The sequence below is a fragment of the Colletotrichum aenigma genome (assembly GCF_013390185.1).
Source record: "Colletotrichum aenigma strain Cg56 chromosome Unknown KSG_Cg56_contig01, whole genome shotgun sequence".
NCBI lineage: Eukaryota > Fungi > Ascomycota > Sordariomycetes > Glomerellales > Glomerellaceae > Colletotrichum > Colletotrichum aenigma.
Window position 1 is genome coordinate 3,098,751 of NW_023500907.1, and position 15,957 is coordinate 3,114,707.

The 15,957-nt window shown below is 53.8% G+C and overlaps 4 protein-coding genes across 4 annotated transcripts; 2 read left to right on the plus strand and 2 right to left on the minus strand.

Moving 5' to 3' along the window:
* Nucleotides 1-2,533: 2,533 nt before the first annotated feature.
* PDI-1 (Protein disulfide-isomerase) lies at nt 2,534-4,120 on the minus strand (the record flags this gene model as incomplete). Its single annotated transcript, XM_037316098.1, has 2 exons — nt 2,534-3,930; nt 3,991-4,120. 2 exons carry the CDS (start codon nt 4,118-4,120, stop codon nt 2,534-2,536), a joined length of 1,527 nt encoding a protein of 508 aa, XP_037185516.1.
* A 4,849-nt stretch (nt 4,121-8,969) lies between these two features.
* On the plus strand, nt 8,970-10,062 carry CGCA056_v000838 (uncharacterized protein; the record flags this gene model as incomplete). Its single annotated transcript, XM_037316099.1, has 3 exons — nt 8,970-9,186; nt 9,322-9,953; nt 10,009-10,062. The coding sequence occupies 3 exons, from the start codon at nt 8,970-8,972 to the stop codon at nt 10,060-10,062; spliced, it is 903 nt and encodes a 300-aa protein (XP_037185519.1).
* A 1,651-nt stretch (nt 10,063-11,713) lies between these two features.
* CGCA056_v000839 (uncharacterized protein) lies at nt 11,714-12,619 on the plus strand (the record flags this gene model as incomplete). Its single annotated transcript, XM_037316100.1, has 1 exon — nt 11,714-12,619. One exon carries the CDS (start codon nt 11,714-11,716, stop codon nt 12,617-12,619), a length of 906 nt encoding a protein of 301 aa, XP_037185520.1.
* A 314-nt stretch (nt 12,620-12,933) lies between these two features.
* On the minus strand, nt 12,934-14,733 carry MON1 (Vacuolar fusion protein MON1; the record flags this gene model as incomplete). The annotated part of the gene is made up of 1 exon (XM_037316101.1): nt 12,934-14,733. One exon carries the CDS (start codon nt 14,731-14,733, stop codon nt 12,934-12,936), a length of 1,800 nt encoding a protein of 599 aa, XP_037186303.1.
* Between the last annotated feature and the right edge of the window lie 1,224 nt (nt 14,734-15,957).

The window sequence follows — 15,957 nt, forward strand, 5'->3', positions numbered from 1 at the left end:
AATTAGGTAGAGGGTGTGAAAAGAATGGTGTTTTGTGAGACGGAAAGCTCGATGAGAGAATATGTCACCTTACACGAAGGTCCTTCAAATTATATCTGAACTCATGCAACTTCGATATCCGATCGTACCAATGGATATTGTGGACTTTGGACAAGTGTAACGTACCTGACCCATCATCGTGGGTACAGTCAGACGAACCGTCAGCGCTTTTCCAAACGTGGTGCCTAGAAGGGGATCAAATTCGTTGCCCAACGAATGAGACGGCACCTGAATTCTTCAACCTTACGCAAGAAAGCTTACCGGACCCCATTGAGGGGTTTTCTGCCCTTGGCTGTTGGTTCTGAGGTCGTCTTCATTGCGGGGCGGTGTCTGCAGGACTTCGGACTTTTGTGAGTCGCGTGTTCTTGGTGGAGTGATGGGCTGACGCCAGTTCACCGCGAGTCTTGTCTTTAAGAAGAGGCAGTGAAGGGTTGGGGCATAGGCTAGAAGCCATTCGTCCTGATAACCATGTCTGAAGTCAAGATTAGGCAGGCCAGAAGGACAAATGGCTACCTATGCATGAGGTAAACATGGGCCAGCCGTTTAGGGCTGACGGCAACAGCCAAGCCTCAGGGTCAATTTCTCAGACTAAGTTATATTGTGTTGACAAATGCTGGTCGTGAACCGCTTCTTCGCAAACAATTTGTCAACAAAATATAAGTTAGTCCGAGAACGTAACCCGGTGACTGGTTGTCATCAATCTTGCCACCGAGGAATAAGATGAGTCCAATGCCCCTCGCAAATACCATCATGCGATGCTAAATGGAGTATTCACCCTTGCTTTTTCAAAGCCTCTGTGACCGAGAAAGTATGACATGCATAATACCACACGAATTGTCGAAAGATGAATGCCGAAACGGCGTTGCTTGACTGGTGTTACATTTTAGGCATGTTGGCGTCAACAATCCCCGTCATGCCTGTATAAAATACCTCCATCCCAGTGTGCTTCTCATCAATGACAACGAATGCGATCGTCCTTTGAATATGGGCTTGAACGTAGCATAGTCCTTGTCTCAGACTCTGATTACAAGCTGTGACCAGATCTCAAGGCAATACCCCATCTTGCAAGCTTCAGCAATGGATATTCCATCCGTATAATTTAACAACCACAACAGAGGAGAATGGCCGACGACGTTGTGGACCTGGTTGCCGCGGCTGAGAACTCTACGAAGCAAAACAAGGCGACCCTCTTAATGAAGAGAAAAAGCATAGAGAGCGAGCATGCGCATTGGCTTACAAAAATTGAAATCTGGTAGCTCTTAGCTAGATATCCCTCTATATAGTCTTTGAGCGCCATATTGATTGACGCAAGCCATCTCGGATGAAAACCACCCTTCTCAAATCTTTCAACCCCCAGAACAAATTCTCTCAGTTAATCTTCTTGATCCAAGCGAGCCAAACGCCTGACAACCTACACTGAGCACTTACCACCTGGTATACTTCCTTTGAACCGCAGATCATGACCTCTTCTTTCTCTTCGTCTTACTGATATTTATCTCATCTTCCCCAAATCGCACATCCAAACCCTGCGTCCTACTGACGGGCAGGGCAAACTTGCCATCATCAGAACCCATGCTGTGATTATGCCATTCGTATAATCCATAAACAACAGGAGAGGTTATGGGTGGTGGTCTAACCGACGCTGACGAGTAATTTCCTTTTCCATTTTCTTCTGTGAACCAGCTCAGCACTGTGGATATATGACCTGCTCAACAATGGATCAGATATCTGGCATTATGTTTTCGAATAGAAATAACTGCTTCCTCACCTTTTAAATGGTCGCTGGGGCCAATACTGATGCGAGACACCATCGATAAAAGCCACCATCCATCCGTCCTGCCATCTCCCAACACCGGAACAAATGCATCGTCGGGAGCATTTTTGGGTCGAGTCAAGAGGAAGCAAAAGCCAGGCACCCAGCTGAGCAAGCAGAACTATAAGGAGAGTGATGTTCAGCATCTGCTCATTCGTCGTCCGCCCCTGGCCTACTTAGTCTATCCCGCGCTTATTCACACGAAGTCATCTAACTGCTTGAAAGGATGTAGCTACCAAAAACCTTGTCAAAGCAGGACGCCATGTCTTCCAGGGCAGGAAATGCTCAAACTGCACTCAAGGCAACATACATTTAGGCTAAAGCAACATCCGCCTGGTGCGTACAACTTCGTTTGGGCGCCTTGAGCTTTATAAATGAGGTTAACACGTCTGTGCGCGAACAGTTCTTCTTCAACCAAGGGTATATGAACACACAAAGAATCCACATATGTAGACTCTAGTAGGGTGGGAGAAGGGAGACGGCGTCTTGTCACACACAGAAGCAATCACAGCACGGCGTCAACATCAATCACAGCATTTAAAAAACTTTTCTTCGTAACTGAACATCAATTTACCCGCAAACCGTAATGCAAAGTGGAGGGCCTAACGCGCAAGAGGTATATAAATCCCAACCCGAGGGATGTCCCAAAGTTTCATTTCATTGTGAACCCAGAAAAACCTTTTACAACTCGTCGTGACCGTCCTCCTTGGCCTCCTTGGTCTCCTTAGCCTTCTCGGCCTTCTCAGACTCGGTGGCGGCAGGGGCAGCCTGGCTCTCCTCGGCACCCTCCTCCTTGATGGAGACCTCGGCCTTGTACTTGCCGTTCTCCTTGATGAACTCAATGAGGTCCTCAACAGAGCGGGAGCCAGAGTAGGTGACGGCGTCCTTCTTGGCACCGGCGGGGTAGAGCTTGATGGTGGGGAAGCCCTGGATCTCATCAGGGACATCGTTGGCGGTAGCGTCAACCTTGGCGATGACGACCTTGTCCTTGTACTCAGACTTGGCGTAGAGCTCACCAAGCTGGTCGTACTTAGGGGCCAGAGCCTTGCAGTGACCGCACCAAGGGGCGTAGAACTCGATCAGGACATCCTTCTTGTCATCAAGGACAACATCCTCGTAGTTCTTGGCAACAACAATGGTGACGGGGCCATCCTGGGACTCGGGGACGGGCTCAGACTTGATGCTGGGCTCGACCTTGCCGCTGGAGAACTCCTCGACGAACTTGGCAATGTCGTCGTGGGTAATCTTCTTGTCCTGGTCGAAGGGGAACTTCTGGTTCTTGACAGTCTCCTGGATGGCGAAAGAGGGGAACTTGTCGGTCTTTAGGTTCAGGTTGCCGGCGTGAGCACCGAAAGCCTTGGCGTCAATGGTGGCGAAGTTGATCTTGCCGCGGTACTTCTCGGCGATGGGCTTCAGCTCCTTGCCAAGCTCCTCACGCTCCTCGGGGGTCTCGGCGAAGATGTAGGCGAGGGGGATGCCGGCGGACATGTAGCCGGAGTAGGTCTCGGGGCCGACCTCGCCGATGAGGGGAGTGGCGGCGGTCTGGGCGAAGCTCTCAATGGCCTCGGCGTCGAACTTCTCAGTGAAGGTAGCCTTGCCCTCGTCGAAAGACTTGTAGAGGACAATGGCGGGGGCCTTGACGCCCTCGGCCTCAGCAACAGCAGCATCGTTAACGCCACCGAAGAGGTAGGTGTCACGGTGCTTCTCAGCGACCTTGGTGAAGGTCTCGTTGGAGGCCTTGTCGGAGGCGTCGATGTAGGCGACGAGGACAACCTTGTCGGCGGTCTTGAACTCCTCGAGGGTGTCCTTGGTCAGGATGGAGACGGCAGGCAGGGACTGCTTGACCATGTAGGAGGTGATGGCAGCAGCCTTGCGCTGGCCGGAGTAGGGAGAGATGCTCTCAGGGCCACGGAAGACCTTGAGGGTAGGGTAGCCCTCAACGCCGTACTCCTGGCAGAGGTCGGCCTCCTCAGTGCAGTCGACCTTGACGAGCTTGATGTTCTTCTCCTTGAGGGAGGTGGCAGCCTCCTCGTACTCGGGGGCGAGGGCCTTGCAGTGACCGCACCAGGGAGCGAAGACTGTAAGACGAGAGTCAGTTCGTGCTGGATCGCAAGCGTTTTGGATCGCGGGCTACTCACACTCAGCAAGAACCAGGTCGTTGGTCTTGATGAAGTCGTTGAAGTCGTCCTTCTTCAACTGGGTGACATCGCTGGCGGAAACCGCGGCGGCGGCGGCCAAGAGGCCGAAGGCAACACGCTTGCAGAACATTTTGACCCTGAAGCAGGAATTGTCAGTATTCCGTCAAGTGAAACGACGAAGCTCAAAATGTCGCTGGTGAAGATTTTGCGTGGCGTGGCGGGAGGGAGAAGGCGGTCGGCGGCAGCTTTCACGATAGCTGTCCTTTGCGACCGTTTGGTCAAGGTGGAGGTAGTGGGGAGCTTCAAACGTCGAGCTCGATATGGAGAGTGAGATGGGATTGGGAGAGCTGCTTACCTTTCTTGACCTGAAGAAAATGAACAGTGAAGAAGGAAAAATTCACGCTTGAGAGGGAGGCGGACAAGTCGGGCTCCAGAAAGGTGTGAATGGGAAGAGGTCCTGTCTTAAGTAGGAAGTGGAGGGAAGAGCCAGCTGGACGTTTTCTGGTCAAGATTTCGGACCATGGATTTCCAAAGGGCAATTGAGAACAGGTGTCCCTTTTTCCAGGAACCGCCGTCAGCTCATGCGTTCACTAAGGCGGCGGCGGTTGTCTGTGTGGGTTAGCGGATTGGGGGACACCTTGACTTGACACCCCTCTAGCGGTGGGCGCATGTATCCGGAAGTACCGACACGAGTCATTTTTGCGTTGAGATACAAATTGGGGGCGGGCAGCTACTTACCCCAATCCACAGGCAGCCCGTGCTCTCGTGGTGCTTCTCCCTCCGTCGTGAGGGGCAAATCGGCCACTCACCCCTCCACTCCCTTCCTCTTTCTGCACGCCGTTCAGGTAAGGCAGGTACTCCCCCACCGTTCGGCCGCCTGGAAGCAACTTACGGTGAATTGATAATCAACCGACCACTCTCGCCCGGGAGTAACGTACACGGCAAGATGAGGAAGGAAAGATCCAACCCAATGCTTCAAACAGGCTACAGTTGGACACCTGCCCAGCTGCGTTGGAGGCGAGTGCCTGGCCTGGGCTGTGAAGACCACGGCCGTTGCTGAACCAGGTAAGCTCGGCATATTATTTTCAGTCTTCCGTGCCTGTCCCTTGCTCGCCTTGTCTTTCTCCGGTCCGTCTGCCTTACGAGGTGTCGGTGGGGAGAAGTCCAAGTTCAAATTGATTGCCAATCATATTCTAGTCGAGTCAAAATGATTGCTTGCTTGACCCAGAGGCAAACGCTCGAACCTGTGCTATGCGGGCGGCCATTGCGATTGCCATGCCATTGACTGTTGGTAGTTGCACCCCTATTCTGCACATTCCGACTTGCGTCTGGGCGGTCCTCTGAGACAATCATCGTTGGATGGCACAGCTTCCCCTCAGCCCGTCCCATCTTTTCCATGTCTTTCTGCCCCCAGCCCAGGCCATCTGTGGCCCAACGCGCGCATGCTTTGTCAACAACAGTGGCGGCCAAATTGATATCAATATGTGGTCTCATAGTTCCTCCTCTGTCTGCGCCTTTTCGCGTTCCGCGCCTGGTGATAACCAAATTGGCCATCCATACCCAGATGTGGCCAACAATGGCTGACCTGCCCAGAGGCTCTTGGGGGTAAGGTTTTCGCTTCCTGAGGTGAGGACACAGTTCCATGTTCTCACCGGCTGCAAAGGTCTGCGGTCGCCGCTCCATGCTTCCTTCACGGTTCCATCCTGCCACCACAAGGTGCACCCATGGACCCATTCTCTCGCCTTAGGATCCTGTCCCCACCACCCGCCAAGCTGCCCTGCCGGCTCGCGATCCAGCGGCAATGCTACCGTGGAGGCTGATCACTAACCAGATCTGGTCTCTGTCGGTAGCATCTTTTTTGGCGCTTCGCTCACTGTCCGATGGGACCCTGGCACAAGAGGTGGAGGTGGCCCTCGTCGACGTCCAGCTCCAGGCTACTGTCAAACTGCCTGCTGCATGCACTTTGCAAAGCTCCAGCCACCCAACGGGCTGCGCGACCCTGTGCTGGATACCGTGGTAAAACCTCCCAGCCTCACTCACCTCATGATGGGGCAAGGGTCCCGCGACAGAGGGAAAGTCACCGACCGGCCTTGCCTCGTTCGCGTTCCGCATGTAATGTTCTGCATTCTGCAATCTCACTTGTGGACTTTTGCCATCGCCGGAGCTGCGCGAACCGCCCGTTCCTTGGGCAGGTGTGTGGTCGAGTGGTGCTGTACGGAATATTATTCCAAGATTAGCTGCGGACCGATGCAAGGCACCCTCCCCTCCGCGATCACTGATCACACATACGCCCAATACGGCGCTCAACGTGGTCTTGCGCCAAACAAAGGGCTGGCTTTTTTGTCATCTCGGCCCCATCAATAGCAGCCAAAAGATCATATTCAGGAACCAACGCTGGGTGCTGGTTGCTAGCTGCCTGCAAAGTGGAACTGTGTCCTCACCCCGTTTGTGGCCTTACGCGGTAACCAGAACGGCGCAGCGGCTGAGGTGCTCCGTATCGCCCCAAACCCTCTAAACTTTGTTCCCTCCGACCCGAAGAATCCGATTACATGTGGGGTCTGGAAGCTTTCAACTTCCGTCTCGGATCCTGTGCTATGTATATCATCTGCACAGAGCATGCCTGTCAGAGCTAGACGTTGCTGGTATCACATTCAATCTCCCGAAATTGCCCTTGTGGTTCCAAATAGTGTCACTGAGTCGTTTGTCAGACTGAGTTGCGAAAGGACAGTTGTCTCTAAGCTGCAACTATCTTGGCGGGCAGATCCGCATCCCATGCAGCCATGCTGACAGCAACTTAGTTTTGGCCATAGTAGGCAATTGCCTACGGTATCCATCCAATCAGGCAGCCCGCCTCTCTTTTGCTGCCCAGCTGTACCGCTGTACGCCGTCCCATCTGAGATGAGGCCACAACACCATCGTCTGAGATCTTGCGATACTCTACCTCATGAACGTCTCTCCTGATGCTGCCATGTCTGGTGCTCCTTCAGTGCAGCGAATATCGTTGAAAAATGTATAATCGGGTAAACACCTTGATTTATGAGCTTCTGGATAGCCACTGCGCTCTCCGGCAGCTGCACTAAGAGCAACGCCTGCCTTCTAGTTTGCGGATGTCAACAGGGTGACTGCCACTCTTGAAGAGAGCTTTTTTGGTGAGATGGAAAGAGCTGGGCACGTGGCAGACAGGACTTGCCTAGGAGAGCAGATTCGCAAGAATGACGGAAGGCATGAAGCTGGGTGCTTTCCAAACATGAGCAAATGTGCCTCCTTCTGGTCAGACGTTGCGGGAAAGCACGTTCAAATGTAGCAAGTAGTAGGAAGCTGCTGATAGTAGACCATCCTTTCCACCGACGGCTTCAGCTGATGAGTGCCGGGCATTAATCTCCGTAGACATTGGCAAAGATCAAACTGCTTTTCCCAGCAACATCCGCCACACTTGGGGATGTCGTGACAATCCGACGACGTTCGAAATAGCTTCATATCGACCGTTGCGGTGTCCCCGCTCTGCTTCATCCCCCTCTGTTGCTCATCAATCATACCCATACTGCCATCTGTTTCTGTTCGATCTAATACCAATTCCAACCCCGATGGAAGGGAACTACGTCCAACGCTCCGCCAGCCATGGCTCGCTGCGCAGCAGTTACCGGTCTCGTTCTAGGCCTCCCGCCGGCCACTCGCTGCCTCATCGACCTCTGAGAAGTGTCACCGAGAGCGCAGGCCTACTGCCATCCCCAGGTCCTCTCGAAAGCATGCTCAAGACCACCACCGAGACGGGAGACATCGGCATATTCACCATCAAACCAATTGCTCCCGCAGCCACCATCCATCACTGCGCCAGGTCTAGACCAAGCATTGACGCCAGCTCCATCTTCAGGTCAGAGTCGCGCAGCAGCATTAGAACCGAGAGTAAGGTCAGCCGTAGGAGGTACGGTTCCGATCGAGATGCCAACTCAGAGATCATCTCAATGTATGGCTCCGAGAGCAATCCATCATCTGGTCTCAGCCTGCGGTCTCCCAGACTTAACCAATTTCGGCGCTCATACTCTCTTACTGCAACGGCTCCTCGACAGTTGTCACGAAAAGTATCGTCACGGACTTTTCAAAGTCCACTGGGAAGCGGCAACCTGCAACGTCCACGTTCTCCTTTTCCCTACCCCACGAGATTGAAGCGCCCTGGCGTGAGGCCGTCTTCGCCTGCTGTAACCGAGAACGGGCGCGTTGACTACAGTAGGATGGTCGAACTTGATCGAATTTCGTTTGTAAGTTTGAACGACAGCACTGGTGTCACCAGTCGTGTTGACCAACTTCAGAGGACTGTCCACGGATCGTACATGCCAACTTACCCTAGAACGCGTCTTGCACCTCCTCTTTCGTTGCGCTCCGATACAAATCAGTCGATGCCGTCTTTGCCGTATGGCAACTCTAAAATGGCACCGCTCAGCCAAGATGGCCGCAGTCAAAGTCATAGGGCACTCTTGAGCAGCCAATGGAGTGGTGAACGATCAGGTACCATCCGGCGGCAAAACTCCACAGACCGAAGCTTGCGATCATCGAGCCTGACGTCAGTTATCGATATGTACTGCAAGCAGACGCCAAACTCAGCGTCGGCTCCCATTCGCACACTCCGTCCGGCAGGCTCATTTTACTATGACTACACTGAAGGGTTTGAGACTCCAGAAACGACTGATGCTGCTCCTACTAACGAGGCCAACACTCCGTTGGCACCCATACCAAAGCGTGCTTCAAGTCTTGTCAAAGCTTTGGTACTCCGCGACGAGACCAAGGCCCGTCTTGACGCGGTGGTGGACATATCCGTGAAGGATTCAAGCGATTCGTCTGGAGACGACGGTCGAGGTGCAGCCCAAGGCCATGCTGACTCGAGGGACATTTCTCCCTCCCTGGCCCCTTTTTCTTTCGAAAAGGATGGTACTTCAGTTCCCCATCCGAACGACGCTGACGGTGGAAATGGGTATTTCAACATCATGTCCCTTTTCGCAGATGATTCGGATGTTAGCCAAAGCGAGCATGCGCGCAATTCAGCAAGGCGTGGACTCAAGGATGATGCCCATGAACACAGCATTGTCACTGGGAATGAACGGGACCAGACACGTGCAGATGTTCTAACAACAAGAGGTCGCTTCGACAGTATTCCACCCCAGGACGAGGTCGCCAAAAGATCTTCAGGTCAAGGCAAGCTACGTAAGTCTCCAAGTGCTCCAGCAGCTGTCATGTCGACATCGCGACAATCCTCGTCGCAAGGTGGGCTCGCGGCGTTGCTCCGATCGAGTGTTCGAAACTCTATTGACCCTGGGCTTTCTGACTTGGCGGCACTAGTTTCATCTTTTGAGCGCATCGCCAAGTCCCCCTTCCTGAGGAAAGAAAAGGGGTGCTCTGGAATGACTGGCGATGCCAACTACGGCGATTCAAAGTATTCTGATGAATCCAAGGCGAATACGGAAGAACTCACTAGTGCAACTCGTCAGAATACTGACCAAATTGACGCCAATAGCAAGGCTATGGCTTTAAAGCCCTTCTTCAGAGGTCATCGGAGAAACCAAGCGGTTGCGTGCATTAGCACAAACAGCCTTCGATCCGAAACTCCCACATCAATCAAAAGTGCGAATGCAACCATCATCTGCCCCGAGCCCATTTCTCCAGCTCGCGAGCTCAGAGTCAGAAACAGCATCCCACAGCTCATGAAGGCGTTGCCTGCTATCCCCAACGAGTCGCCCTACATGTCACCACATGCGTCTATCAGGTCTACAGACGACCTGGGCTTCCCGGTTGAGTTCTCCCCTTTCAAGCTTGAAATCCTCGCGACTCCTCGATCAAGTCCTAGGATTACTCTCAAGTCAACCGTCGAGGATCATGAGTCTTTCAAGGCGAGCATCGAGATCGAGACAGGTTCTTTGGACCGATCTACAGATCGGAAATCAGTCTCGAGTGACAAATCAGTCTCGAGCGAGGTGAACATCATCGAAGATGTGCCTATTTCTTGTACACCTTATGAGCAAAATTCAGTGGATGTCGGGTGCGCAGCCGAACCGCGAGGACCGACCCAAAGTATTCGACTAAGGACATCGCGTGATCCGCTGGGCATGGAAGTGGAAGAGAATCCAAGCGGAACTGTCAGACGTTACCTGAGCTTCTCCAAAGACAGACCTCTCAGCGACTTGGTGGAAGACCCGTCGGAAGGCATGCAGGCCCAGGTGCAAGACAGAAAACCTCGGGATGGCCGAGTATACCAGCGTAAGGGAAGACAGTTTCGCCTCGTGACGCCCAACGGGCGAGGCGCTAGGAGAGCAAACCGTCCACCTTACTCTCCTGCAGGTACTAATTCTAGTGATGGATACTTACATGAGCGTTACATACCTCTGGCTCACCCGGTTGACGAGAATCTGAGGCCAAGCAGCTCTATCGAGGGTTACGATTTGAGCGACTCACGCAGCTTCAGCTCCGACTTGAGTTTCATTCGCCCAAAAATTATCCGCAAGAAGCTTTCGCACCTGAAGATTCGCATGGCCAGATCACGTCTCAACCTGAGGGGAAGGAACATTGGTTCTACGGATTCTGACGCCACCATTCGATTGCAAGTTCAACGGGGTGTCTCAGCATCTGGCCAGTCCAAGAAAGTGGGCAAAAGGATGAAAGGGTGGTTCAGACGAGCTGTCCACATCGTCATCAGGAGGCGGTGAGAACCAACATCACTTATGCAGTGGCAGACGAGAAGCGAACCAGCAGAATTTTGTGCCGTCATCTTTACCACTGTTGGGTGCGTTCTTTTGATTGGCTTTCAAGAACTTGGTCTTCTTGAAAAGAGACTTGATGATGCATTGAGAGGAAGGGGGTGTAATTTGTGAGGCCTGATTGTTGGCGATCGAGTTTGGCCATGGCTGTAGCTCCGGATCGAGGGCGTTAGGCGCAAGAGATGTGAGTTTGGGTCTGGTGAAAGTGCAGGGACGAGACGCCTGGTAGATTATGTAGTGAATACAACAAGACATACGCCTTCAGATAGGACTATCCATGAGGAAGATACTTGTCGGGACATGAGGTATACCTGTGGGCTCTCCCAATAAGGGCAGATGACGCCTTGGCTTGTGCAGCCTCGAGATTTACTTCCCACAGGTTCCCACAGGGTCTCTCGCTTAGGGAAACGTCCTCCAGAACAAGGAGGGAATGTTGCGGATGGGCATGTGCCCTTAAAGGCCAAGGTTCCCATTGAGTCCCCTTCTTTCCGGGTCCTCTCTCGCGTTTCAACCGTCGTCACAATCGTCATCACGCGGCTACATTCGTTTTGTTCAGCACCACTCTCATCATCTTGCGATTGGTAAAGTCGCGTCCTTTCGTTTTCCACACTCGCTTAGATACGGGGTCTATAGGGACCATTGACATCATCGGGTTTCTTTTGTCTTTTCTGTGACGTACCTACCTCTACCTACCTTCACTTACACCTTTGGTTGCTGTGGATACCTCCTGGCCATCAAGGGAACATCACACACACACACAGAGAGAGAGAGAGAGAGAGTTCTGGCGTCGCTTTTCGAAAGACGGACAAGAAAAGGGTTGGGGTAAATTAGGTATGAACAAAACGGTGGAAGGTATCACATCACGTTCGTTCCCCTGAAAACTTCACTTACAAATCAACAAACACACTTCATCAACACGCTACTAGCAACACATGAAAGATTTCCATTCGTTTCATTTCTTGACTCGGGGAAAAGAGATAATGGCTCCAATAACCTTCAAGAACCCCTTTACGGGAAGCACTCACCAGACCAGACGAAGTGCCTCGGAAGAGGGGGAGGAGACCACCGCCCCCGGTATATCTCCATCATCATTATCATCGCTACCCCGACGACGCTCTGCGCTCACGGGGGATAAGTCTACCAGGCCGATCTCTGGGAGAGTGTCTCCCCGCTCTGGAGGAGGAGACAAGGCCGCTGGGGATGGACCTCGAAAGGACGACGAGGACATGGCCTCCGAGGACTCACAGCGTAACTCTTTCCCCTGGTATGAGAAGGGCGAGAGTAGTCGCATGGCGGCTGAGCGCGTGCAGAAGGAGCGCGCGAGGGCTGGGCTGCCGCCGCTTGTGTTTTCTGACGAGGAGGGGGGCCCGTCGTCGGCACGAGCAGCAGCCTTGACACCATCACCGCCACCACAGCAGCAGCAGGGATCGCCGAGAGGCAGACGGAGAACCTCGCGGTTGCGGTCGAGCCAGGGGACGCTCGAGGGGAGCGACGAGGGCGGCGAGCTGAGCGGGGCGACGACGCTGGCTGGGTCGTTTAATGAGCGCGCCTCGGCCCTGGAGGTGCAGGACAAGGGCAAGAAGAAGTGGGATTATGGTGAGGGGCAGCAGGGGAAGAAGGGCCAGGATGAGACGCGGACGAAAGGCGCAGAGGAGGCGGAGGATAGGCCAGCGTCGTCACCACCACCACCACCGCCGAGCCATACGAAGCGGTGTATGTTGAAGAGTGTGTTCGAGCGCGTGGGCAGGGCGTTGCTGTTCAAGAAAAACAAGGGCAAGGGCAGTGCTTTGGGCTGCTGTTCGAGGCAGAAGAAGTCGTGGGAGGTGGTGAAGAACAAGGTGAAGTTTCCCGAGGCGTGGTGGAGGGCTGGGTGGTTGAAGAAGTGAGACGGCTGGATATGTCATCTGTTACGGGTTACCTTCCTTTTTTTCCCCCCTTCTTCAATGTTTTCATTCATGCTTGGGGATAGTTTACGGGCAGGGTTTTTTTCTTCTTTTGTTTTCCCTCTTCTGCAAGGTTTTCATTTATGCTTAGGGATAGGTTCGTTCTGTAGTGAGCTTGGATTCTGGCTGGAGTTTGAGCATGGGATATCACACCGCGGGTATAGTATTTGATATAGCGTACGCAAATAATGTCTGTGGCTGGGGTTTTCAGGGATGAAATGGTGGATATCTTTTGCTTTCTTTTATTTGAGCAGGTTTTAAAATACACCGCCGCCTATAATGAAGATCCGTTCCTCCTCGCGACGGGCCCATTGAATGACCTTGTTCGCGCCCTGGGTGACGACGGCCCGGCTTACGTTGGGGCCGGCGACGCAGTAGAATTCGAAAATGGGCGTGATCCATGCTAGGGAGGTGGCATCCTCGGAGACGGAGTGGAGGACGCGCATATGTGAGTGTTTTGCGTGGACGGCGGCATGGAGTTGGTGGTATAGTTTCATGAGGCGGCGGCGGGCTATGAGAGAGGAGAAGACGGGGTCGAGGGCGGACATGGAGAACTGCACGTTTGCGCGGGATTTGTACAGAAAATGGGAGATTTGGCCGCCGGGCGCGATGTCGACCGTCTTGGGCCGTCCGACGCGTGCCGCCGCCTGGATGGTCGCGAGGTGCCCTGACTGTGCCAGGGAGGCGGCGACGTTGTCGCGCATCTGTTTTAACTCGAAAAAGGATTCCTTGTCGGGGCTGATGAGAATGATAGCGAGCTCTTCCTCCTTGTTCGCGCCGGATTCCGAGGTGGTTGTTGTGTGGTCGCCCTCAACGCCGTCAAAGAAGGAGACATACATGTATAGGTAGCCGCGGTTGTTGAAGGCGGGAAGGCAAAGAGGAACCCAATTCTCACCGCCGCCGGCTTTAATACCGCCTGATTCAAAGAGCATGTTGAAGATGAGCTGGAGGTCGGAGGGGTGGAGAGAGTGCCGGCGGGGGCGGATGACGCTGACAAGCTTACCGCCGGCAACAATGAGGCCGTACAGTAGCTTTTCTGTGCGCTGTTTGAGGAATGCGTTGTTAATGGCGTGGCGTTGGGATTTACGGAGCTTGAGGCATTCTAGAGCCCCGAGGAGGGCGGAAGGTGAGCCTTTGGTGAAGTTGTCGGCGAGCGACGAGATGAGAGGCTCGGTGCCCTCGAGTGGTTTGCGCAGGTCCGTTGACGGGCGGTGGACAAAGATGTTCTTGAGAACGGGGAGGGTGAGTGTCGAGAGGATCTGCATGTATAGAGCTTCGAGCTGGGCCCTGAGCTGAGAGTCGCTCTCACCGAGACGGCTGATGGCGACGAAGTATAGGGGGCCTTGGATGGATATGGCGAAGCGCGTCTGGCCAGCCGTGAAGGCCTGCAAAGGGTTCTTGGAACCCTCGTAGAAGGATATGATAGTCTGGATGACGCCCATGGACGAGTTGATGAGCCCCAGATCGCCGTGCCGACTGTAGATAGGTTTCCCTGCCGAGGAGAGGATCATGTAATGCTTCAACTTGGACTTCCAAATTGCCACGCGGTCCTCGTCCTTGAAGTCCGTGTTCGCCGATGCGGGCAATTCGTCAAACTCGTTCTCAAATCCCGCCAGGTTGCGCGTGGTGTCGTCCATCCTAAGACTCTCAAATGGCTGAACCGTGGCCGACTGTGACCTGAGCAGGTTCCACGCGCGGCTCTTCCTGCTAAACTCTCCAACGAGCAGACTCGCAATGTCGCCGGCTGGGCGCATTGTCGGAGCGAAGCTCATGATGCTCATCGAATCTTCCATTTCGGCCATGCCTGTGGTGGGTGTCGCCGAGCCGCTCCCGTTTTTGGAGGAGGCGACGGACGTCCTCGGGCCTGGTGTCGAGAAAGTCCCGCGCGAGCCATCTGGAAAGGACAGAGTCTGAATGTCGAGGGGTGTGACGGCAGTTGTGGCCGCTGCCATTGCCATTCTCGCGTCTATCGAGTGAGTCGAGTCGAGGGAGGGGCGGGAAGGGCGCGGGGGCAGAGGGGGGGGGCTGTTCCTCGCCAGGACTGTTGTCGTTGCCATTGTCGTCGCCCATGATGGTGCTTTAGATAGAGAGCATTTCCGCTCGATGCTGTGAAGAACTGTTAGCGCGTCGCCGCGCAGCTGGGGTGTAGGTCGGTCGTAAAATCACAGGTCAAGAAAATTCAATCATAGTGCCATAACGGTCGTTAGGTTCGTATGTCCGTTAAGTCGTTTGGCGGAGGGCAGAAAAGCCCGAAGAGAAGGCAAAGAGGTGCGGTCTGAAAGAGTGGCAGCTGATGATGCGTTGGTTGGAGGGGCGCCGACCTTTAGCGGTGCGGCAGCCCCGATTAGTGGGAACGTTCCGCTAAAGACGAACGACTCGGTCCCACCCCTCACCCGAGTTTAAGGCACCTAGCCGGTGTGCTCGGTCGTGGGGGCCCAACTTTAGCAGGATGGGAATTCAGCAAATGCCATGGAGCCATCTTATCGCCCAGATAATTATGTAGGTAAAACATTGAAGCTGTCCCGGCGCATCCTGGCCAGGACAGATGCAGCTGTGGGTTCACCTCACGAGACAGTCACTCGGGGAGACGTGCGCTAAAACATATCGGTATTGCGAAATCGATCAGGCCCCAAGAATACCATGTCTGCTTTCATAGGTGCCTTAGCTGGTGGCGACCGTCTGTCACTTCATGTGCATGCGCGCGCGCGTCCAAGACCTCGGGTTTCCTTGATGCGACTGGATTGGACAAGACGAAAGGGATGCCAATTATCTTATAAGAAAGGAGGTGAGCTGAAATAGCCAATGAGCAGCGACACACCTGAAGGTTTTGGTTTTTTTAAACGCTTCTCATGCGTTATTTGGGGGAATGAACAGACGACAGAACCAACTCAAACTAAAGGGACAGAACGCAAGGTATCTGTGGCAGGTAACGCGATGGCACAGCGGGTGGATGCTCGCTCTTACTGTAGGTACTATAGTGGTATGGGAGGCGAATGGAGGCCTGATGACGTTGTGGTTTGTCCTATCTCGGCGGTCGGCAGTGACCTGGTGCTTGGGAGGAGGGTCGCAGGGCAGCCTCGCCAGGCGGGAACGGTAACTAATTTAGTTCGTCCAATGGGAAGCTTGGGAAGCTTACAGGGGGTACCCCACTGTACACCTGGCCTGCGAAGGAGACATGGTAGCCTTTCGAGCTCAGCAGTCGCGGCCATTGCGATCCCAAGTCATGACAGGGCGAACCGACAAGACGACGTGAAAGGGCCCAGCTGCGATGAGCCCTCGAG